The following is a 23,661-nucleotide window of genomic DNA, read 5'->3' as shown; positions in this document are numbered from 1 at the left end:
GAGAAGAGATGTGTGGCCACTTGCCTCTGAACTGTGTTACAATGAGGCTCGAAGGCCTATTTATTGTTGAGAAACAATGGAAAACCCTTCACATTCCAAAACCTAACCCTAGAAGATGAAACACCAAAATGTGGGCCCCGTTTTTGGGTAAGTTGGTACATCAACTTCCCGGGGTCGCGAATTGGTCGTATTATCTCCGTTTGACGCGCATGATAGCTCGTTGGAAAGATCTCTCCGAGGAATACGACGAAAAAGACGATTTTTTGGTAGAAAAATCGCTGGCGGTAGATTTCCCAAAAAACGTCGTTTAGGGCCTCAAAATGGCTCCGGAAGTTTAGGACCTGAAAAACTGCTAAAAATAGTAAACTGTGCTATAATTAAGGAAACTGAAAAAACTGAAAGAAGCACGAGAGGGGATCCAAGTGGAATTAGCGGGTGGCCACCAATATCCACCTGGATCATTCCTCCTCCCCTTAGGAAGCAATGGTCCCCATTGCGTTGAGTTCCTCCTTGAGATGAGGGAATTTCTGCTGCACTTGGTCCCTGGTGAGCCACTTGCCCTGGTGAAGGAGTTGTCATGCTTTGACAACTCGATACAGTTGGATATTCTGCTGGCGAGTGTGCTTGATTTGTGTGTCCATGATCCGATCAGTTGCAGCTTGTTCCATGCAAGCTGGATTTAACTCTGTGGGTGTGAGTTGTTCTGCAATGTCGGACGTGTCTAGTAATGGTGGAAGGTATGGCCGAAGGCGGTTGACATTGAACACCGGGTGCAGGCCAAGGAATGGGGGAATGCTGAGCTCAAATGCATTGTCTCCCACAGCCTTGGTAATGGTGTAAGGACCATATCGGAGTGGTCTGAGTTTCCGATAGGCTCCGGTAAGGCGTTCCTTTTGCAAATGCAACCAGACTTTGTCACCCACCTGAAACTTGTGTGGCACCCGATGTTGATCATGTCATTGCTTGTACTTAGCATTTGATTTCTCCAGAATGTCATGGACCTGCTGGCGAATATGTTGGATGTGCTCAATGAAGTTGTTTGCCTTATCTGTTTTGGACTGGACATGAGCAGAATCTACGTGAGTAGCTGCAAATGGCATGGCCACATCGATGGAACATAGTGGCTGGAATCCCAAGCGCACTTGAAAGGGGCTGTGGCTAGTCGAGCTGTGGAGAGCTCGGTTGTAGCTGTGCTGAACAGAGGGGAGGCTCTCGTCCCATGTGCGTGGATGCTTTGAGTTGTACATGCGCAGAATGTGTACGATCATCCTGTTGACAACCTCTGTCTGGCCATCAGTTTGAGGATGGAAGGCTGTGGACTTAGTGAGTTTGGTGTCCAGCATCGACCAGAGACTGGACCAAAATGTACTGAGGAACCTGTTGTCCCGATCTGAGATGATAGACTGTGGGATCCCAAAGTGTACCCACACTCATTCAAAGAAGAGTTTAGCAGTGGCTTTTGCTGTGATATTCTTCTTGCAGGCCGCCATAATGGCCATCTTTGAGAACCTGTCGACGACCACAAAAACACAGTCATTTCCATGCTTAGTGGAAGGAAGGCCTGACATGTAATCCATGGAGATGGATTCCCAAGGCCGACTAGGGGTAGGCAACGGGGTATAGAGGCCTTGCTTCTTGATGGTTGGTTTGGCAATGGCGCAGGCAGTGCATGATCTGATGTACTTCCCGACATCCTGTCGAAGATTCGGCCAATAGAAATACCTCTGCAGTACTGCCATCGTTTTTTCGACCCCAAAATGCCCAACAGCCTGACTGTAGTGTGCTTCCCAAATCATCTTGGCACGCTCGCTTGAAGGAACACAAAAGTGACCCAGGTGGCATAACAGGCTGTCCTGGAGGTGAAAATATGGAACATGCTGACCCTCCAAGAGGGTCTGGTATGTGTGGCTGAATTCCGGGTCGCTTTTGTAGAGCAGTGGCCAATGAGAAGTCTCGTGCCCATAAGAGTTGAGCACGGTGGTTAACGCCATGATTGGTGGTCGACTGAGGCAATTTGCAACATTATTAGTGCTGCCCTTCTTATACTTGATATTCAAATGGAACTGTTGCAGGTATGTGGACCACTTCTGATGGCGATCATTCTGCAATTTCCCTTGGGTCTGTATGAACTGCAGGGGTCGGTGGTCTGTGTGGATGACCGTTTCCTTCCCCAAAATGTAATGCTTCCATTGTCGGCAGGCCTGCACAATGGAATACATCTCTTTATCATAAGTGGGATACTTCCGGACTGTGTCTGAAAGTGTTTCACTGTGATATGCCACTGGATGTCCGTGTTGAGTAAGGACTGCCCCAATAACATGCATCTGTCTCGACCTCAAATGGTTGTTGTAAATTTGGTAACGCGAGCACTGGTGCCGTGCAGAGGCGATCTTTCAAATCTATGAATGCCTTCTGTTGAGATTCAAACCAAAAGAATTTTGCTTTCGCTCCTCCCTTGGTGACTTGACTCAAAGGCCAAGTGATATGAGAAAACCCCAACACGAACCTGCGGTAGAAGTTGGCAAGACCTAGAAAGTTGCGGAGCTCTGTCAGAGTAGTTGGAGATGGCCAATCCCGAATGACTTGGATCTTGCATGGACTCCTTGTTCATCAATAATGTATCCCAGATACTGAACCTGGGTCATGCCAAAAGTGCATTTCTCCAAATTGGCACAGAGCTTGTGTTGCCGCAGTGTTTAGAGAACCTGTCGGATGTGGTGGAGGTGCTCTTCCCAACTCTGGCTAAAGATCAGAATGTCATCCAAGTATACCACTACAAATGAGTTGGTGAATGGCCGCAAGATTTCATCCATTAGCCTCATGAAGGTTGTAGGAGCATTCGTCAACCCGAAAGGCATAACCAACCATTCAAAAAGGCCCTCCTTGGCTCTGAAGGCAGTCTTCCACACATCAAAGGGTTCGATTGGTACCTGGTGATATCCTGACTTCAGATCGATCTTGCTGAAATATTTTTCCCCCTTTAGTTGGTCCAGGAGGTCATCAATCCGCGGGATCGGGTACCTATTACAGACAATTTTCTTGTTAAGCGCCCGATAGTCAATACAGAGTCTCCAAGTCCCATCCTTCTTCTGTACCAACACAATTGGGCTCCCGCAAGGCGATGAACTCGGACGGATGTGGCCTTTCTGCAGCAGCTCCTGAATCTGCCTCTTGATTTCATCGTTCTCCAGAACGGAGCGCCGATAAATTGGTCCATTGGGTAGCGGCGTCAGATCGATGGAGTGCTTGACCTGACAGTGCAGAGGAACCCCTATGGGGGAGGTGAAGATGTCCTCGTACTCCTCCACGACCTTGTCCATCTGTAGTTGTCGTGCAGAGGGGCCTTGTTTGGAGGCTGTGGCCACCGTCTTCTTCTTTCCTTGAGGGCGTATCATTAGGAAAACAAATTTTCCAGTTTTGGAAATGAGCTTACTGCATTGTTTTGCAGTAATCAAAGAGATGGCAGTAGGCGGTGCTACCTCTGGTATCCTGTACAACTGATTTCCCAATGTAATAATAGCAGCACGGGGCCTTGATTCATACACAGCATGTCGCTTCCACAAGTATGGTTGTCCTAATAATACATCACAAATTTCAAGGGGAGCAATGTCACACAATACCTCATCTGTGAAGGGCTTGATGTTGTATGGAAGGCGACATTGTTGGCTCACGCGAAGATCCCGTCCTTGGTGCAGCCACCCAATGGTGTACGGTTGTGGATGTGCAGTGGTCGGTAAGCACAACCGCTTCACGACCTCTGCCGAAATGAGGTTCTTTTGGCTCCCGCTATCGACAATGAACTGTAGTGGCGAGCCCCTTACCCACATCTGGGAGCGGAAGAGACGCTCCTCCTCCTCTGGATCTTCGGGTTTATTTTTCTGGATCTTGGCAGTAGCAACAGTGGCGTTGGGATCCGCATCGATGATCTGCTTCCCTTTGTCATTCCCCTTGTCGAGTTCTGACTCAGAGTCGGAACATGCATCTGATTCTGAAACCTTTAGCTCAGCCACCAGTGACTGCTTGGCCCGACACTCACTTGTGTTGTGAGTGGAGCTCTTATGGAACTCACATCATTTTCCCGTGTCCTTTTTCGGCTTTGCAGCACTGTTCTTTGCTTGTAGCTTTGGCGGGTTGTCTTGGGCTGCCCCGCCTTGGCTTTGTCCTTTGTTCTGTGGTTTAAGGGCACCTTTCCCTTGCTTTGGATTCGCAGATCCAAAGTCTCGCTTCTTTTGTTTAAACTTCTGCTTGATCTTGACGGCATATCGGTATGCTATGCCGAGCGAGGAGATGTTCAGGAATTCTATTTCTTCCTGGATGTACTTGTGCAGGCAGCCGTGGTATTTGAGTATCAAATGCTGCTCCGAATCCTTGATACCCAACTTCGTGCGAAGGGTATGGAAAAGATTGGTGAACTTCGGCACATCTTGATCCCTTCCCTGCCACATCATGGTCCACTTTATGTATTCATCCTCATAGCTTCCAACAGGGTAGTATTGCTCCTTAATGGCATCCCAGAATGAATTCCAGGTGGGTGCGGCTGAAAATAGTGAGCTTGTACTTTCATCCTTCTGCTCGCAGTAGGTTTCCCACCAGTCCTTGACGTGGGGGGCTGCTTTGAGAAGAGCGAAAACAATCTTTTCCTGACTCGAAAATTCATGAACAGAAAAATAACCCTCTAGTAGATTTAACCATTTATCTACGGCATCTCCATCTATCTGACCCTCGAATATGGGGATTTCAAAATTAACTTGTACCTTAAAGGGTGTGGCGTTTCCAGAGTAGCTGCTGGAAGCCGATGCGTCACTTTTGGGTAGCCGCTGAAGGATTTGGGCAAAGCTGTCCATCATTGCGTTTCGTTGTTGCTCGAGGGCTTCTTCGAGCAAGATTTTGATAGGATCTCCTGCTCTCTCGTCTTTCTTCTCATCTGCCATGGGAGGCCATCGGGGTTTGCGAGGCTGGTCTTGCAAAGGTTCGACCAGTTCAAGCCCTAACTCCTTATATCCTGACCTCGTTGGGGACATGCAAAGAAAAACAGAGAAAAAGCAGACTGCTCTGATACCACTGATCCGGACTTAAATAGGAACGCAACAAATTATAGAGATAACCATATACACAAAGATGCAGCGGAAATAATACTTCATTTCATTAATGGAAAATACTGAAATATGCTTACAACCAGAAATGGAAATAAACCAGTTAGGGCGATGGTAGCTTATCTCTGAGAAGAGATGTGTGGCTACTTGCCTCTGAACTGTGTTACAATGAGGCTCGAAGCCCTATTTATTGTTGAGAAACAGTGGAAAACCCTTCACATTCCAAAACCTAACCCTAGAAGATGAAATGCCAAATTGTGGGCCTCATTTTTGCGTAAGTTGGTACATCAACTTCCCGGGGTCACGAATTGGTCGTATTATCTCCGTTTGACGCGCATGATATCCCGGGAAAGATCTCTCCTAGGACTACGACAGAAAAGACGATTTTTTTGTTAAAAAATCACTCGCTGTAGATTTCCCAAAAAACGTCGTTCAGGGCCTCAAAACTGCTCCGGAAGTTTAGGACCCGAAAAATTGCTAAAAATAGTAAACTGTGCTATAATTAAGGAAACTGAAAAAACTAAAAGAAGCACTAGAGGGGATCCAGGTGGAATTAGCGGGTGGCCACCAATATCCACCTGGATTATAATGTCCGATAAAGAGATGACCACAGTTGTGCTCAATGCACTACCAGAGGAATGGGGCAACTTTGTATCAAGCATCTATGGAAAGAAGGAAGCCACCCCATTCAATAAACTTTGGTCATTGTGTAAGATTGGAGAAACTAGGTTGAAGGCAAAAAGTGATGTGGGATCAAATGAACAAGTTTAAGCATTTGCTGCCATGGCTATAAGAGAAAAGGACAGTTTGGAAAGCTTGGTCCTCAGAAAAAAAAAAAAGAATTATGTCAAAGATTCAATGCTATGGCTGTCAGGAATATGGGCACTTCAAGAAAGATTATTCGAAACTCAAGAAGGACAACAAGAAAAGGAAAGAACGAATTGAAGCCCATATCACAAAAGAAGTGGAAGAACTTGATGAGAAGAAAACCAAAGGGATAGATCTTCACCATTAGGGTTTCTTCGATGCATAATGAGGAGAAATAGGAGGTGAAAAGACCTCTACAGTGACAGTCAAAGATGAGAAGCATTATGACTAGATGCATCTTAGTAGAAGATGGCATCATATTAGAAGCATACAATTGAAGCAAGAGCCCATGCCATCATTAGAGAAGCTTGAAAGAATAGCTAAAGTAGAATTCTACATGGATGTAGTAGTCATCATATAAGGGAGGTAGCTCTTGGTAACCTCACTAAAAGCATGATTAACACACATGGAGAAAGTCATCTAGCATGGTAATAGGTAAATCATCATTAGAAAGGAGCATTTGCAGAATGAAGATAATTAAGATCCTCCGTTGGAATCTTCATTAGAAGGTTCAACTCTCATGGCAAAAGCAAGTGTCTCATTGATGGTCTACGTTCCACCTTGTGTGGGATCCTTTGTTTAGAAGGATGATGGTATGATAACATAAGAGTGCAGCATTGGTGAGGTATTTTCAAGGCAAGGAAGCTACCGAAGGAAGTCTAGATGACCAAAAGAAGAAAAGAGGTATGTATGCATTTGATAGATTAAGTCATGTCATCATATAGTTGCAGAGAACATGGGTAAATGCTCTACCTCATGAGCATGATCAAAGAAAAGAGATCTCTTCCTTTGAAAAGATGCATGAAGGCATGGTTCACATATTGACAAGATGAAATCAACATAATATGTCCTCATAGGGAATGTGAGGTAGTTGGCAAAAATGAAGGAACCTTGGGTGAAAGTTCTTGGGGAAACAATACGTGAACAAATAAGAGATCATGAAGATGCAACTATGATCACATGGGAAAAAGGAAATCAACATCAGATGACTAGAAGAATTGATCATGACATCTCCATAGCAAAGAAGATCCTGATAAGGTATGTAAAGAAAGAAGACCCCTGACATTAGAAGCCTTGGAGACGTGTTTATGAGTGTGCAGGATGTTGATGTTGCAAGCAAGCAAATGTCACGATGAAACGCCATCACAAAAAGGTAACTTTGATTTGATGTTCATTTTTTATTTTTGAACAACATCTAGATGGGTTGATATAGGGCTATTGAAAGAGAGTTGTAGATGTCACCTACAAGGCTACAACTAAGCACTCATGTGATTGGATGAAAGATCCTAAAGGAAACATGACTTCGAAGAGGTAGCAGTATGAAGGAAAGCAAGATGTGGACTTGAAGATCACTTTCCAATGAAGAGAAGGATGGCATGATTGATATGGTTCGTGAAGGAAAGTGATGGATGGTCGATGCCCTACGAAGAAGAAAAAGAAGATGAAGGCTCCATAATGATGAAGATGAAATCAATGACATCGAAGGAAGGAGTTCTACAAGCAGCTGAAGGTACCATGATCTCCACCAAAGAGCAGAAAACTACTGGAAACAAGTCCCTAGTTAAGAGGGAGCTTGGACAGGTCCCTGGATAAGTGGGAGCTTGGGTAAATTCCTTTATAGGAATGAGCATATCTTCCCTAGTTGAGAGGGAGAGATAGACACATCATTCTTGTCTTCACTTCGTGAAGAAAGAATGGAGGATTGGGTAAGCATCTGACATTTGATACTCTTTGAGGATGAGGTAGGGCATCCAAGATAAGAGTAGTCGAAGAGGAAATTCCTTGAGGATGTGTTATTCCAAGATAGGAATTGTCCTAGAAGGACATACCCTGTGAACACTCGGGTGGGGTATGTGCCTTGAGAGACAATGATGATGGTGTCTATCAGTCATTGGTATCGCCAACATTGTGCTTTGATCTTGTGGAGAGATAGAGCTGTTAGTCAAGGCCTTGCTATGTGACAATGCTGATTGGTATGATGCAAAGAGATGGCTTACCAATCCAACCCTTCTTATGAGAATTCTTCATATTGAGAATGTCCAAGTACCTTGTATGAATTATGAATACCTTCCTAGTTAAGAGGGAGTGTTGAAAGATGTAACTAGGTTCGGTCTTCATAATGACACATGTAATCATGATTTTATGTATTTATGTAATGAGAAAAAAATAAATTTATTAGTGTTATTCTTGAAGCATGGGTTTCATGCTCAAGAGAAATTTATTTTTAGGTCAAGCACCCATTGAGTGCTTCTAGGGATTCTCATTAAGTCTACAAGTCAATTGACTCATTGTCATGTATGAAAGACCCATTTGGGCGTGTTACATATTGTAAAGAAAATTTATTTGAGTCTAAAATAGTGTCAAAGTCCCTCCAAGACCTTGTCATAATACTCCAAGGCAAGTTTGCCTTTCCAAGTGACAAGTCAGCCTATAAGGTGGACAAGAAGCCTATATATATATGAGACTAGTCGACCACTTTGAAGAGAATAAAAAAAGCACACAACAAGAGTTTGATCTGAAGCACAATAATCACTAGAAGATCTAGCGAAGAAGGAAGAAGATAGAATGAAGGAAAAGTCGGATTTCTTGAGGACTGTTTTGGGTAAATATCTCACACGTGCGGCCTGTAATTAGGGCATCATTTCACCTACAGCAAGACCGAGTTACAGTCAGATCAAGGAGCCACATGAAGGGTTAAAGAAGCATTGATATTCAAGCCGAATTGTTTAAGAAAGATTTGCTGCCCAAGGGAAGAAGATAAGAGACAGTCTTCACCATACTTCTGTCACATGTGTGAGCTAGGGTTACTGCAGGAGGGGCTGAAAATCACAGTCAAAAGTGGACATCTGAAATTGAGGTCGAAAAGGAAGCAACTAGATGTTGGGAGGCTAGTTTGACTATCATTGACTTTGTGGAAGAGAAGCTCATCCTGAGAAGTTTGACTAGGTCTTGGAGGGGTCTTGGTCAAGGGTCATAGGTCTTGGAATTCATCAATTGGATTTCTATAAGAAGAGAAGAATTCTTGTGGGTTTTCCTCTCAATTGGAGAGGTTTTGGCCCTGGCTGATTGCCTATATCTTGTATCCTCTTGTCTCATTGTTCTTTATGGTTTGGTCGCTGTTTGATGAAAAGAACACTAAAATTAATCAAGTGAAAGAAGAAGCTAATTAAGTTAAGAAAAATACATCGCAAGCAATTATCAAAGTAAGAGAAATCACTTATCTAGCTGCCCTAGATTTCCCAACACCCATGTCCAAGATTTCAGCAACAACAATAAGGGCTTCATATTTAGTTGTCTACGTCACTACCACCACATAGAGGCCCACACAATAGTCGTGACGGTGTAACGAGTGCTATGTTGCAAGAAATGTGTGCCCCCTCCTTGCACATATAAGCCACATTTATGTATTGGAACTCTAAAACACCATTGGAACACATTTCAGTTTGTATGAAACGCATTTCCCACAATTCATATGAAACACGTTTCAACATTTGTTCAATGTGTTTTGAAATTAAATTTGTCTAATTTCGCCTTGATTTAATTGTTGGGACCCACATTTTTGGTTTTTATGCCCAATGAGAGGTTAATTATGAATTAATGAGACTTCTAGAAACCTATAAGACCGAACATTTTTCTTTAAAAGAGGGTTCACTCTTAGATAAGTTAATTTCTTAAAGTAAAAGAAATTGAACATTTACTTAAAATTTCATCATTACCATTAATTGTTTTAGGGTGTTTGAGAGTGTTTCCAACCTCATCAGACTTTGTAGTGGTTCCAGCTAGGGTGCTAGACTGGACTCTATATTTAATATCGACCGAGGTGCGTAAGCTTAGAGGCGTGGTCTAAAATATATAGACATAAAGAATTACCGCCCAGGTGATTGTGAGGTAAATTGCAAGGCTTCTTTACGGAAGACCGTGATATGCAGCCTATCCTTCACACACCTAGATTACCCTACTGATGTACTTGACTACAATGCTGGTTATGAAATGCATCTATCAAAGCAACCCAAGAATCTAAGTCCTGTGTATGACTGTGGCAATGATTCTAACCTCCTTACAGAGGTATCACTCAGAAAACCTTTGCTTAGTAAACACACACAGCATGCAAGATATTTACACTATGAAACTATATAAAAAGAACATGAATAGACTGTGAAATGAGGCAGAGTTTATGAGCATGCATCTGTAAATCACACAAGGACCAAATCCCTTACAAGATTCTCGTTCCAGATCCTAGTGCTGACCATTCAACATAACAATAAACCCTTCGGATGCGCACACCATATACATGTAATGAAACTCAAAACATAAAGGAATCGAAAGCTTATATGACTGCAACCCGTGTGCTATGTGAATCAACAGTTATGTAAATCGAAACTATGATGCAACCTGTGTGATACATAAATCGAATCCAATACAACGCTGTGCAAACATATCAATCGAATCTAATACAACGCTGTGCATATATATATATAAACTGAAATGTAACAAAACGAAGAGCAGTATACCAAACGAAGAACGCAGGGCCCGTCCGCGCCTAAGGGTATACTGACTACCACCGTTCAGCAATCAACCAATGCAAAAGAGTAAACACACGTGGTGACTGTAAAGGGTTCTGTGTATTAACTAAAACTCTGTTCCGAGCAAATGTTTCAACAACTGATTAACCTTCAAAACATTGAACTAACTGTATTTACACATGCGTACATACAGCCATGTCATCGATGCAGTGAATGTACATAGTGCTGTTGCCGCGTTTATTACATAGCTTTTGCAAAATGTTTCCATACCATAAGTTTCAAAAAGAACAAAAATCAAAATGAAAATAGAATGATGCTGTTGCTGCTTTTATGCGCCAGAGTACCCTGCTTTGACTGAAGTTGACCGCATGCATAGGAGGCTCGATTTGGATGGAAGATAGGTGTTTGTCCATCCTTGGACATTCCACTTTTCGCCCATGCTTTTCGTTCTCGCTCATCCGCTGCGCCACATGTCAAACGGTAAACTCATTACAGGTTGTGGGTACTTCCTGTAGTCATGTCATCAAAAACCTCTAATTCTGGAACATAAAACCCCTAAATTAATTCTTATGCAATTTAATAACTATAGAACAATTAATAATCAATATTCAAGGATTTTGAGGGACAAATGATGAAAATGTATGGATAAATGATGTGTTTCTGGGAAGGAAAAAGGGTCTTAGGATGATACCAACAGACTTCATATGGAGAAAGTAGAATTTCATATCCTATTCAAACTTCAACAGACTTACTAGTTTTCAAAATTTTAGGATTAGGATTGTAGCATTTTCATTAGATTCTATCATGTATGAGGATATGGAATTGGTAGTTAATCAAGAGCACCAAGCCCTTTATGTACCTCGATGTTAGTGATATTGCTTGTTGGACTCCTTTGTCATGGCCTTAGCAAAATTTTACCCTTTACTCGAACCAAAATCATTGATCAGGCATGCTAGGATTTTCGTAGCATGTTTTAAGCTTGGATTAGGTAGTTTCACTAAAATTGGGTGGTGTTGACTGATGTCCCTAAAGGATTGAGGTAGAGGCAAAGGGTGATACTAATGACGAGGATCTCAATATAAGTGATGGTGGAACATTAATTGTCGTTTGAATGTTCTTGCTCATTTTTTCATAATGATTTCTTTCCAAATTTCAATATATATATATATATATACATATATATATATATATCATGATTTATTGTTTCTGAATTTTTGTGTTCATGTTTCCAATGCATTTCCGTTTTAGAAACACACGCCCTTTCCTTGTATCATGCAACTTAGGAGGAGAGATTAGTAGATAGATTCACTACTTTATTTGTCAGACTATAGATGATAGATTAGACTTCAGTTTTATGAATTTGGACTTACAATGATTTCTTTCCAAATTTCAATATAATGTGCTATATATATATATCATGATTCCTTGTTTCTGAATTTTTGGGTTCATGTTTCCAATGCATTTCCATTTTAGAAACACAAGCCCCTTCCTTGTATCATGCAACTTAGGAGGATAGATTAGTAGATAGATTCACTACTTTATTTGTCATAGACTATAGATGATAGATTAGACTTTAGTTTTATGAATTTTGGTTTCTCAATCTTCTTACTTCAGTATCCAGATAGCCTATTTTGTAAACATTACTATTTGGTCATGTTGATAGTTTCTAGATAAGCTATTTCAATGTTTTAATGGTCTACTTTCTTTTATATGCTTAAAATTTGATGTTTGTTTGTAATTGCTAGAATCTAGATGGTTGATGCTTGAATAATTAATCATTAATGTACTATTGATGCCATTTCTATCTTGCTTTATGTACAAATATGCATATTTTCATGTATTCTGTAACTAATTGGCATTCTTGATGTTTTTTTTTTAATACAAATGCAACACACGCACACACATATATAGATCTTAGACACTTCTGGGATGCTTTACTTCCTGAGATTTTTGGAAAATGAGGCTTCCAACACTTCACTTCTCAAAAACGTACCCGCTTCATCCCCGTCTCGTGGAACAATTGTGCACCACAATGCCACACAAAGAGGGCTTCATTAATACCTCACAAGATCACATGCCACAATGACATAAACCGTTAATGGTTAAGCTTCCCTAGATATCAGCATAATGCCAATAGGATTCATGCACAGGACATGTGCCAACATGTGTTTGCAGGATGCATGCCCTAATTGTGTCCTGATTTTAGGACATGTGTCATACAATCAAGGGTCCACAAGTCACTAAAAAAGTGATCCACCCATCATTTTTTCACAGGGGGCTGCTTCTCTAAGATGTGTTAGTGCGCAATTGAAAGGTTTATTGCAAATTTGAAGGGATTTCAAGTGCTTGGTAGGTGGATTTGTCAACCAAATTGGTTGTCTTTCCTACAGCCATTAGCCATGGGGCTCCTCTCTCAGGTTACTTCATCCTCTTGCTGTGAGAGGAAATGGGGTGCATATGGGAATTTGTATAATTTGAAGAAGAGCAGGCTTGAGTAGTCCAGGGCAAAGACAATGGTGTATGTGCACACCCACCTTCGTTTTATTATGGGCAGAGGGAAGAGTGGTTGATGGGAAAGACAAAGATGTGGGATGTGTTTCTTGATTAAATGGGTTTGGACAACAAGGTTGAGTTGGCATTAACCAACATGGATCTTAATGATCCACTTCTAGAACTATGACTTTTGATGATGGTGATTTTCTTGAGGGGTCGCCCTCCACACGAGCAGATGCACAGATTGGATTGGCTGAAGAAGAGGAGGATGGAGGAGAGTGCAGTGGTAATGGTGCTGATTTTGACAATTCTAACTTGGAGGAGAACTATTAATAGTTACAAGCTATGGGATTCTTCCATCTACAGTTCTAGTATCTACCCTATTTTGTATTTGTGCCATTGGCATTCCCACCTATAGTAGCAGTGACTTGATATCTATGTAATACATTTTAAACTTGGTGACTTAATGAGAAAACTGCAGTTAATGGTTTTAATTTCTTTTGTGTTTGTCATCTGATCATCATTGGAGTACTAGTAAGTAGTAATTAGTTGTATGATTGAATTTGTATCATGTAAATGTTGTTTCTAACAAAATTTGAATCTTTATGTCTAGATCTCATTTTTGCATATATATATAAACTGTGTTCTCCATGTCCTGTTTCCCGGTCACTGTGTGTTGTGTTGGACACCCGTTTTTACTTATCCTGTGTGTCCCTTATCATCATGTCTTGTGACTTAGGTCTAGACTCTATTGTATATTTGGAATTCTGTTACAGAAATATAGGCTTGATTGAAGCTTTACAGAAATATTGTCGTAAGATGCAGAGTTCAATTATAGCTTTGAAAAGAAATAACAAAATAACATCAGAGTAAAAGCTACTACATATCAACATTGTAGGAATGCCGTGTTATTTAGATATAAAGCAAAACATGCATTCCTGGGACCTAAGAGAGCAGAGAAATCTTAATATGTGAGCAAAGCTGATAATTTCTAGAGGAAGATTGAAGAACTTGGTTGAGGTCACTTAATTGCATCCTCTTGACATATCCTTCAAAATTGAAAGATCATAACTTTATGATGAATATATTGATCCCAATAGTAATGGTTCAGTTAAAGAAAGAATCCAATTGAAGAGATAAATAACTATGCTTGCCTATGAGGATGAGTGGGTATTCGAATAAGTGACATCTCACTTTGGATATTGAGTCTTGAAATAATTTTGCAATGCATTATGGTAACTCATATTAATAAATACTGAATCAGGAGTCCACGTTACCTCTTTATAAGTTTGTATGCTACTGTAAATGGGTACTTCTTGGAACTCCACCCTTTTGGCATACTTCTGGGTTGTGGTATATGTACTTGAAAAACTTTGATGATACCAAATATTTATCATCTAATGTTTGTGTTCCAGCTCTTTTTTTCCATTTTAATTCTCTGGATTTCTTTCTTCTGGCTTTCATTAGCTCTTTTAGTTTACTTAAACCATTTTAAGCATGCCTTTTATGTATCTTAATGTTCATTTTACAGGAGATTTCTATGACTCAGTCAGATGTTGCGTCAACTGTGTCAGTGCTGCTTGGTTTTGCACCGTCGTCTCCACATCCTTCAGTATCATCTTCTAAGGTTCTCTTAGCAGTGTCAATGAATTTTATGCATTTGAAGTTTGAATAAGTGTTATTAACTTACAGTACAATTATCTTGCATTGAATGTATTTTCTGGTTGATGTATTTGTTTTTTCTCAGCTAGATGGGCTTCTTTTACCAAATCCATTTGATCGACCACGTTGTGTTTTAATGTTGGAAGCCAGAGGAATTGATCAAGGTTGGGAACATTTCTCTTGAACAGAAATTGGGTAGCTGTTCTGAGATGAAATTAAAACAATGTTGACAGTGCCAAGCTTAAAATTTTCTTGTTTGGATGGCACAGAACTGTTGAGTGAGCTAGACCTTCCAAAGCTTGGACTAGGGGCATACAACTACCGGCAGCTAGTTGCTGAATCTAGTCAAACAGCTGTTGAACTTCCTGGTTTGAATACAGTCATGATTTTTCAGTAAAAACTGTTTCATTTTTCCTGTTGTGAACCACCTAGAGTGTTGCAACTAGTACCTGATGCTTGATCTGACACATTTTGTCATTTCTCACTGTAGAGGATGACGTTATGCTTGAGTCTTTGAATGAAGCCTCAGGTGATGAATGTGACACCCATTGCATTGAACAAGAACTTGTGGATCTTGTAAGTATGTTTAACGAGGTATTAGATATCTTATCTTTTAACTGTAATGTCTCTATGATTTCTTGATCCAGTCATGTCCTGATACAAGAATATTTTATACAGGCCTCTTGGCTAGGAGGATCCTACACTGCAGAAGAACAGCTTTTGCAAGGGAAGTTTAGTATTCCTTTATCTAAGGGATCCCTTCTGAATTTGGATCTTTTAAAGGTCAGCATTAATTTCATCTCTACTCCATTACATTATTAAAATCAGAACTTGGAAAATAAAAACAAAATCCATAGGGAGAGGAAAAAGGTTCATGTTGCTTATTTTTATTGTACTAAGAGATTTGTGTTGATTGATATGTTCAATAGAGAGCAGATCAAATATTTGCAAAGGAGCTTGTTTCTCTGCGACGGAACATTAGAGGGGTAGTTTCTATGCATGACCTTGCAGAGGGCTCCGCGGATCCTGCAATGCTTTTAATGGGTTCTTTTGTCGGTGTTCAGGTACTGAGATATTACACTTCTGTGGTAGATAAGTTTACTGAAGTTTTGGATTTGTAGGGTCTCATTTTTTTTTAGTTTTTCGTTTTTGGAGTTTGCATTGTATATTCCAATTTTAATCATAAATCAATATATAGATGTACATCATGGAGCCAGAGGGTAGTCACACTAGATGCCCTTCCTATATGACGAACGGTAGCATGCCTGCTTTGGCTCCAATTTGAAAGTTATCAATATCTGTCTTAAAGAAGGCATTTGTGGCTGAGATCTGTATAACCAGATCCTAGGTTGCACAAAACGGGGAAACGGGTACGAGTTTCCGAAACGGGAACCGATACGAAACGCGACCTCCCCAAATTTTGGAAACGGGGAAACGCGTATATATATATATATATATATATATTAGGACATTTAAGAAATATGTGCAATCATAAAGCATATATGATACATTCTAATTTATTACATTATGATAAAATTGTCAATTGTCAATGCACAAACTATAAGTCTCTAAATTTACATCACATTTACTCATGAATGATCACATAATAAAAATAGAAATATCCAAAATCAGCCACGAGAAATTTCTAATTTCTTGTCTCGTGCTTGATTGGGAGTCTTCTCCTACATAGTCGAACGACCTTAGTGCTCTTGATTAAATACAAGTTTCATACCCTAGTACCCTACATGCTCTTCATTATTGAGAGTCTCCCTTGCATAGAGGGCTTGGTTCTCTTGATTAAATACAAGTTCCATACCCTAGTACATGATAAAATCCAATGGAAACATTGCAATCCCTCCAATCCTGAAGCCCTGAAAAATAGATAAGTCTGCTGGATTTTGAGTGAAATCTAAAATTTTACTTTTTTCATATGAAATCCAATGAGGGCGAAACCACTCTCAAACATCCTGAGTCATTTCATGGTAATGTTAAAAATTTAAATAAAAGGATGAAAATGAGAAATAAAGGAGAATATCACTTTTACTTTAAGAAAATAAAAGGATGAAAATGAAAAATAAAGGAGAATATCACTTTTACTTTAAGAATTTAACATTACCATGAATTGCATATCAACACTAGGGCAAAAGTTCACTTTTATAACTTTAGACAGGATCTAGAAGCAACTAGAAGTCACTAGGATAACCTAAAAATAAATTAAAAAACAAATTATAAAAAAAAAAAAACACAAGTAAAACACTGAAACGTGAGTCGTACGGCCCTGAAACGCGTTTCAGGCCGTACTTGTCACGAAAGTGAAACGTGGCAGTGTGGCCTGAAACGCGTTTCAGGGCCGTACCATATGCGTTTCAGCGTTTCGTACCCGTTTCCATATGGAAACGCCCCCTTGCCCTACGTTTCCTGCAACATAGACCAGATCTGATATAAGAGAAAGATCTCCTACATTGAATGAAGTATTCACCTCATGAAAAGTTGGTTACAAGAGTTGAGACCATTTTTGTGAGCATGAGATGCCTGTCTATTTGATCATGTCCGACATCCTGCCTACCTGTTGAACCATCAAGTTGCCCCTCAAAACGACTCCTTTACAATGAAGAGAAGAAACAAAGAGAACATTGAACTAAGCAACAATCCAGGCCCAAAATCCTGGTGACTATGCATTTCCGCATAACATGCTTAACTGTTTTAATTTGTGGCAAACCACACAGCATCCATTTGTAAGACTGATGTGATGCAGTTGATCCTTTACCTGTAAACTGTTGTAAAGGACCAATCACCCATGCATAATGCTGGCTTCTCTTCTCTAGTAGTGAGACATAAGAAAATCCCAAAGGATCTGCCTGCTTGCTTAGTACAGGTCAACCAGAAAACTTTTAACTCGTGAAATGTATGTGTCAGTGTTACCACTATAAGTTTGAAATATTATATATCTGAATAGTTTTGTCTTAAACGAAATCTGATGCAGGCTTTGCGGGAACATTATGGTCAGGATGGCATTTCTCGTGAAGGACTAGAGCTCTTCCTAAATGTGGCAGCAAAGCTTCTCGATTCATTGCAATTATCATATGGTGGTCAGTCCTCTCTGGCTTTTTGTGAGCAAGTGCTACTGACCATTGAATTGCATTTGAAGATCCATATATCTCCATTCTCATTCATTCTACAAATCTGTCAATATCTAATGCTATATAGGTGGTCAATGTGGCAGGCCAATTTGTAGGAGTTGTTGTGATGAATGATAATTCAGTTCCGGCTTCCGAAGGAATGTTTGATGTCAAATTGTCTTCAAGAACATCACGATGGTTAGCTGAGAAATTTCCAGCTGCACCAAATTCTACAAGTGCAGAAGTGAAACTCACAAGGAGAGCCTTGGCATGGTCTACTGCGATTATTCTACTCATAGCAACACTTATGGGGGTAAATTTATGATTATTGTAATGCAGGAGTTTTTTGGTTTACATACAAATTCACATTTAGGAAAGGCATTTTTACCCCATAATTTAACGGCCATCTTATTTGGTGACGTGCGAAAGGATGTAGCATGCATGTATTGCTATGGGGGTACTGATTGAAACTGTTTTTTGTAACAGGTTCACTATCTTTTCAACATGCCTCTCACTCGGGATACACTTTTGTATTCCAATGTCAAACTGGATTAAGGCTGTGATAACTTGCATGCTGTATCTGCTATTCTTGGACTGCAGAAAGTGACTCAGATTCGGTCTGTTTGAGAAACGTGCCGTTGTTGTCTGGCACTATGTCGTTGGCTTTGAACTCTAAGTTCCTTCAATTATTTATCTGTAATTTGGGACTGTAAGGGTAGTGACACATTAAATGACTGGGACAGATATATCTCGTTGGGTGGATTTTTAGCTTCGACTGTTGTAAAGAAATTTCTGCCAAAGGACATCGAGGCTTATGATAACTCCAGTATTTTTTTTCCACCTAGGGAGCTAATAATCATTTGCCACGAAGCTTCTGTCAACAATCAATACTTCACACAATATTTGTTTGCTCCTCCTTCTACATTCTTAATGGATAGGATATCATCGGTTTGTTCAGAATAGATTGGTGTTTTCTCTTGTAAACTTTTTACAAGCAATTGATACATGTACAGGAAGACATGATTACCAACGATCCGCCATGGCCTACATTTACATCAGAATTTAGTTCGTCTTTACGCACAGGCTCTAACGCTTATTTTAAAGTAATTAAGATTCAAGAGTACTTGAAAGGCTCGATAATTTGCATAGCAGTCTAATTTGACTTCACGGCAGGATGTTGAATAATCTGTTTGGAAAATGACAACTTAGATTTCTGGCCATCTTTTTATCTTTCATGTCATATATAGGAGGCATGTGCGTGGTTTTATCATCCTTTTTCTTTAATTTTTTTTGTTTGCTTTAATTCTTGATAATTTTATTTGGTGTCCTAAAAAGTTAAATAATTGTGTGGAGAGGTGCTCTACAGTTCAGTATGGGGTATATCTCACATAAAAACAACCCCTTCGTATGGGTAGATCTCACATAAAAATTTAAAGGCATAAAAGCTTAAACATGTAAATGTAAACGGAATGTTTAACATTTAACATTTTTAAATAAAAATATAAATAAACTAGAGGTATCGTAAATAAATAAAACCTATTTTATATTTATTCTATAAATCTATATATATTTACCAAAACTAAAAAAATTTGTTTTATTTAGGTGAACCTATGAGCCAGATACCATGGGACCATGGGACAAATAATTATTGATATCATGGGCCAAATACCATATTTATAGAAGAAGTATGGTAAATAAATAAATATAAAAGAGGTATAAAGAGGTATGATAAATAAATAGAAATATATCAAGTAGGATTAGAAATCAACATCTAATTATATACCAAGCTAATGGGCCAAATACCATGGTAAATAAAAGAGTTATGATAAATAAATAAAAATATAAATAAACTAGAGGTATGATAAATAAATAAAACCTCTTTTTATATTTACTCCATAAACCTTTTTATACTTACTAACACTCAAAAAATAGGTTTTATTTAGGTGATGCCTATGGCTCAAATACCAGCGCCAAATTTTTATTAATACTATACAAAAAAATATTATTAACCCTAATATTAATATTAAAAGATTAATATCATTATTATTATTAAATATAATATTAACATTAATATATTATAATGTTAATATTATTAAATTTAATAACTTTAGATTAATACAATATTAAATTGTTATATTATAATATATCATGATATATATTAACTCTAGATATATATGGGAGGGAAGAACAAATACATAGAGTGATAGAGGTAGAGAGATAGGGGGAGTGACAAGGGAGAGAGAGAGATAAACTTAAGGATAGGGGAGAGGAGGAATGAAGAGAGAGGGAGATGAGTGAGAGATGTAGAGAAGGGTAAGAGAGGGAGAGGGAGAGACGGGGAGATAGTAAGAGGATTGGAGGGCGGAGAGGGAGAGAGAGAGAGAGATAGAGAGTGGAGAGAGGGAGGGAGGTAAGAATAAATAAATAGAGAGATAAAGGTGGAGAGAGAGAGGGAGGGAGGTAAGAATAAATAAATAGAGAGATAAAGGTGGAGAGAGAGAGAGAGAGGGAGTGATAAGAAATATGGAGAGAGAGAGAGAGGGAGTGATAAGAAATATGGAAAGAGAGGGAGAGAGGATAACACGAGGGAAGAGTGATAGAAGCGGGGGAGAGGGAGAGAAGGGGAAAAGAGAGAGAGGGAGGGAGAGGAGGAGGGAGGGGTAGATAGATAGATTGGAGAAATAGAGTGTATGTTTTGGGGGTGATATAGAGAGACAAAGGGAGATAGAGATATAGATAGAAAGTGAAGAGGGAAGAAGAGAGAAATGGAGAGAGGGGGGTAGGGATAGAGAGATTGATAGATATGGAGTGAGAGAGCATATATGTTTGGGGCGTTGAGATAGAGAGACAAACTTGAGAGATGGAGGGAGAGATATATATATAGATGGAGGGGGGAGAGGGAATAATATTTATTGCACTAGATGCATTTATTTTAGTGTAGATGTTGATTTCTATTGATATTTGATTGTTTGCACTAGATACATTGATTTCGATGTAGATGATTTCTAATCCTATTTGATTACATTCACTAACTGCATTGATTTTAGCGTAGATGGTGATTTCTAATTCTATTTGATTGCTTGCACTAGATGCATTGATTTCAATGTAGATGATTTCTAATCCTATTTTATTGTTTGCACTAAATGCATTGATTTCAGTGTAGATGGTGATTTTTAATCCTATTTGATTGCTTGCACTAAATGCATTGATTTCAGTGTAGATGGTAATTTCTAATCTTATTTGATTGCTTGCACTAGATGCGTTGGTTTCAGTGTAGATGTTGGTTTATAATCCTATTTTCTTACTTGCACTAAATCCATTGATTTTAGTGTAGATGTTGGTTTATAAATCTATTTTCTTACTTGCACTAGATGCATTGATTTGAGCGTAAATGTTGATTTCTCATCATATTTGATTGCGTGCATTAGATGCACTGATTTCAGTGTAAATGTTGTTTTTTAATCTTATTTGATTTCTTGCATTAGATACATTGATTCTAGTGTAGATGTTGATTTCCGATTTGATGTAATTGGATGTATGATAGTACATTAATTTTAAAGTGATTAGATTAATATTTTGCATTGATTTCAGTGTAAGAATAAAAAATTATTGACAATGTACATTGATTTTTGTGTTATAGTAATTCAACCTATTAATATTGGAGAGAAATAGAGACAAGGTATGATGTTTACTACAATATCTCGAGCTAAAGATTTAAATGGTTTACGGTTTACCTTGTCCTTTTCATATAACGATATGAAAAAAGGACAAAAGTAACAAGGGTGACAATAAGAATAGTATAAGAAAATACTTTGAGATTAATCACAATGAAAACTATTTGTAATTTACTATATTTTTATTATTCACATTTTCTATCATTCAACACTATTACATTGTCACTTTACATTCAAAATTTTTATTTCATCATTTTTCATCATTAAAGTTATTCACAATATTTATCATCTCAACAAATTGAGGTAACTAAAAGAATATAAAATTAAAATGACCAGATTAATCTAAGACATATTTAGCATATTAAAATGATTATATTTAATATTATATGATTTTACATATTATTGATAAAATCAATCATCTGTTTGTTAGATTTTCTTTGGCCGCACATGACTGAAACCAACCTAGATCCTTCTTAACTCCAGATCTATTAAGCGCCCAGAGGGATCAAATCTCTTGAGGTGCAAACATTTCTTCAAGTTTTGCACTAAAAAAGAGGCTTGCATTTCAAGAGATTTGATCCCTCTTGGTGCTTGATAGATCCAGAGTTAAGATGGATCTAGGCTGGTTATCTTTTCAGGGACCCAACATTACATTTTGACTCCTATATAGCTGAGATCCAGGGTTATTCAATTTCAACCCTTTGTCTAAGCATGACTAATTTCAAATTTTGCATAAGATAGGCCAATGCTAGCTTGATTACTTTTACAACATTTAAAGATAGGCATCCTTCTTTTGAATGCCTTTACTGAGGATCTTGCATACTGACGGGGTACCCTTTTTTCTCGTCTACTTCTATCCATTCCACTGATGGAGTCATATAGAACACTAATTGCATTGCACCATCTGGCTTGGTCAAAGCATTAGTTCCTTTTTCTGGTCCGCATAATCTCAATCATGCTTCCTCTTCACCCTCCAAAGGGTAGTTAGGAGGGGATCCAAAAATGGGGGGTTTGACTCATACATGATTGTATACATACCAACATCATAATCCTAAGAGGGTGTGGTCAAGATTTTTATTGGCACTGTATGCTTGGATGCATATGCATCGTTCCTTTGTGTTGCCCCTCGGGTCTTTATTTTAGGGGGATCACTAGGCTTTTAGGTGGCTCACCAGGCCCTTTGACATGCTCTTTTGTAGTTTAACTTGAGAAACACTAGCCACTGGGAAAGATTCCTTTATATTTTTTGTTTCTTGACAATGTTTACACTTTCAAGATATGTTCTCATACCTCGCTGTTGGTTCGATTTTGGAATCTCCAATCTCTAATGACTTGTTTGGGACACATTTTCAGGGTGAGTTTTGAACAATTTCTGGTGTAGGAGAAAATCCCCTTTTTTCGTGGCATGGATTTGACTTAATAAATTTGCCCAAGGAGCTTCTGATTGTTTGTAGGTCTTTCTTTTCCAACGTGTGTTGGGGGAGATTCAACATTCTCACCAACGTTAGGGTTGAAAATAAACATTGATGCATGGCTAAAATAGGGGAAGCTTTGGTTTGAAGAAGGTCTAACTCTACTCCAAAGCCATGGTCCCTCCATGATCTTTATGATCTTAAAGGTTTTTGAAATATACACTAAAAAGGTATTTGGAACAGTTACTCATTGTGTATGTTGGAGTCCAATTGGAGTTGATCATTCAAGGAGAGATGTTGAAGATGGTTGTTGGGTTTGAACACCCCTATTTTGAACCATTAATTTATGGTAAGGTAATACAATGAGTGTGAATGGCCCTTCATTTTTTAATTAACACGCAAGTATCAATGAACCATTAATTTTGGGCAAGGCAATACGACGAGTTTGAACAACCCTCATTTTTTTAATTAATGCACAAGTATCAGGGAACAAAATGTAACTAACTTTGATTAAACCAAACCAACTAAAGGGGGCACTTGACCTATGGATCAAAGTTGACCATGTGAAATGACCTTGTCTATAAGTAGATGTCATCATAGCATTAGGTTAGTCTTTTGCCTTTTGCTAATCAGAAGTGATAATTTTGAGGACTATTAATAATCAATGTTTTAGCCCTGGGCATTGTAATTATGATTTATCTAAGTACCTTTTTCCTTTGTAGCAGTGGGTTTTGTCTTGAGGCTTAGGTTTCCCTAATTAATTACTATGTCTATGTGATGATTAGTGTGGTTGATTACAGGTTTGAATGATTCCGAAT

General features: G+C 39.0%; 1 protein-coding gene across 1 annotated transcript in view; it reads left to right on the top strand.

Moving 5' to 3' along the window:
- The window catches only part of PMP (putative type 1 membrane protein), a 179,342-nt gene extending 160,552 nt beyond the window's left edge, over positions 1-18,790 (top strand). The window contains exons 4-12 of the mRNA XM_089453908.1: positions 14,508-14,603; positions 14,724-14,802; positions 14,908-15,006; positions 15,129-15,214; positions 15,317-15,421; positions 15,568-15,702; positions 17,622-17,727; positions 17,862-18,070; positions 18,244-18,790. Coding sequence (XP_089310034.1) covers positions 14,508-14,603; positions 14,724-14,802; positions 14,908-15,006; positions 15,129-15,214; positions 15,317-15,421; positions 15,568-15,702; positions 17,622-17,727; positions 17,862-18,070; positions 18,244-18,312 — 984 coding nt within the window. The 3' untranslated portion in view covers positions 18,313-18,790. The remainder of the gene's footprint in view (positions 1-14,507; positions 14,604-14,723; positions 14,803-14,907; positions 15,007-15,128; positions 15,215-15,316; positions 15,422-15,567; positions 15,703-17,621; positions 17,728-17,861; positions 18,071-18,243) is intronic.
- The last annotated feature ends 4,871 nt before the right edge of the window (positions 18,791-23,661 follow it).

Source organism: Pinus tabuliformis, chromosome 7, assembly GCF_031772625.1.
Source record: "Pinus tabuliformis cultivar Carrire ecotype Pingquan chromosome 7, CPIR1, whole genome shotgun sequence".
NCBI lineage: Eukaryota > Viridiplantae > Streptophyta > Pinopsida > Pinales > Pinaceae > Pinus > Pinus tabuliformis.
The sequence above is the reverse complement of the archived record's forward strand: the minus strand, read 5'-3'. Positions and strand labels throughout refer to the sequence as shown.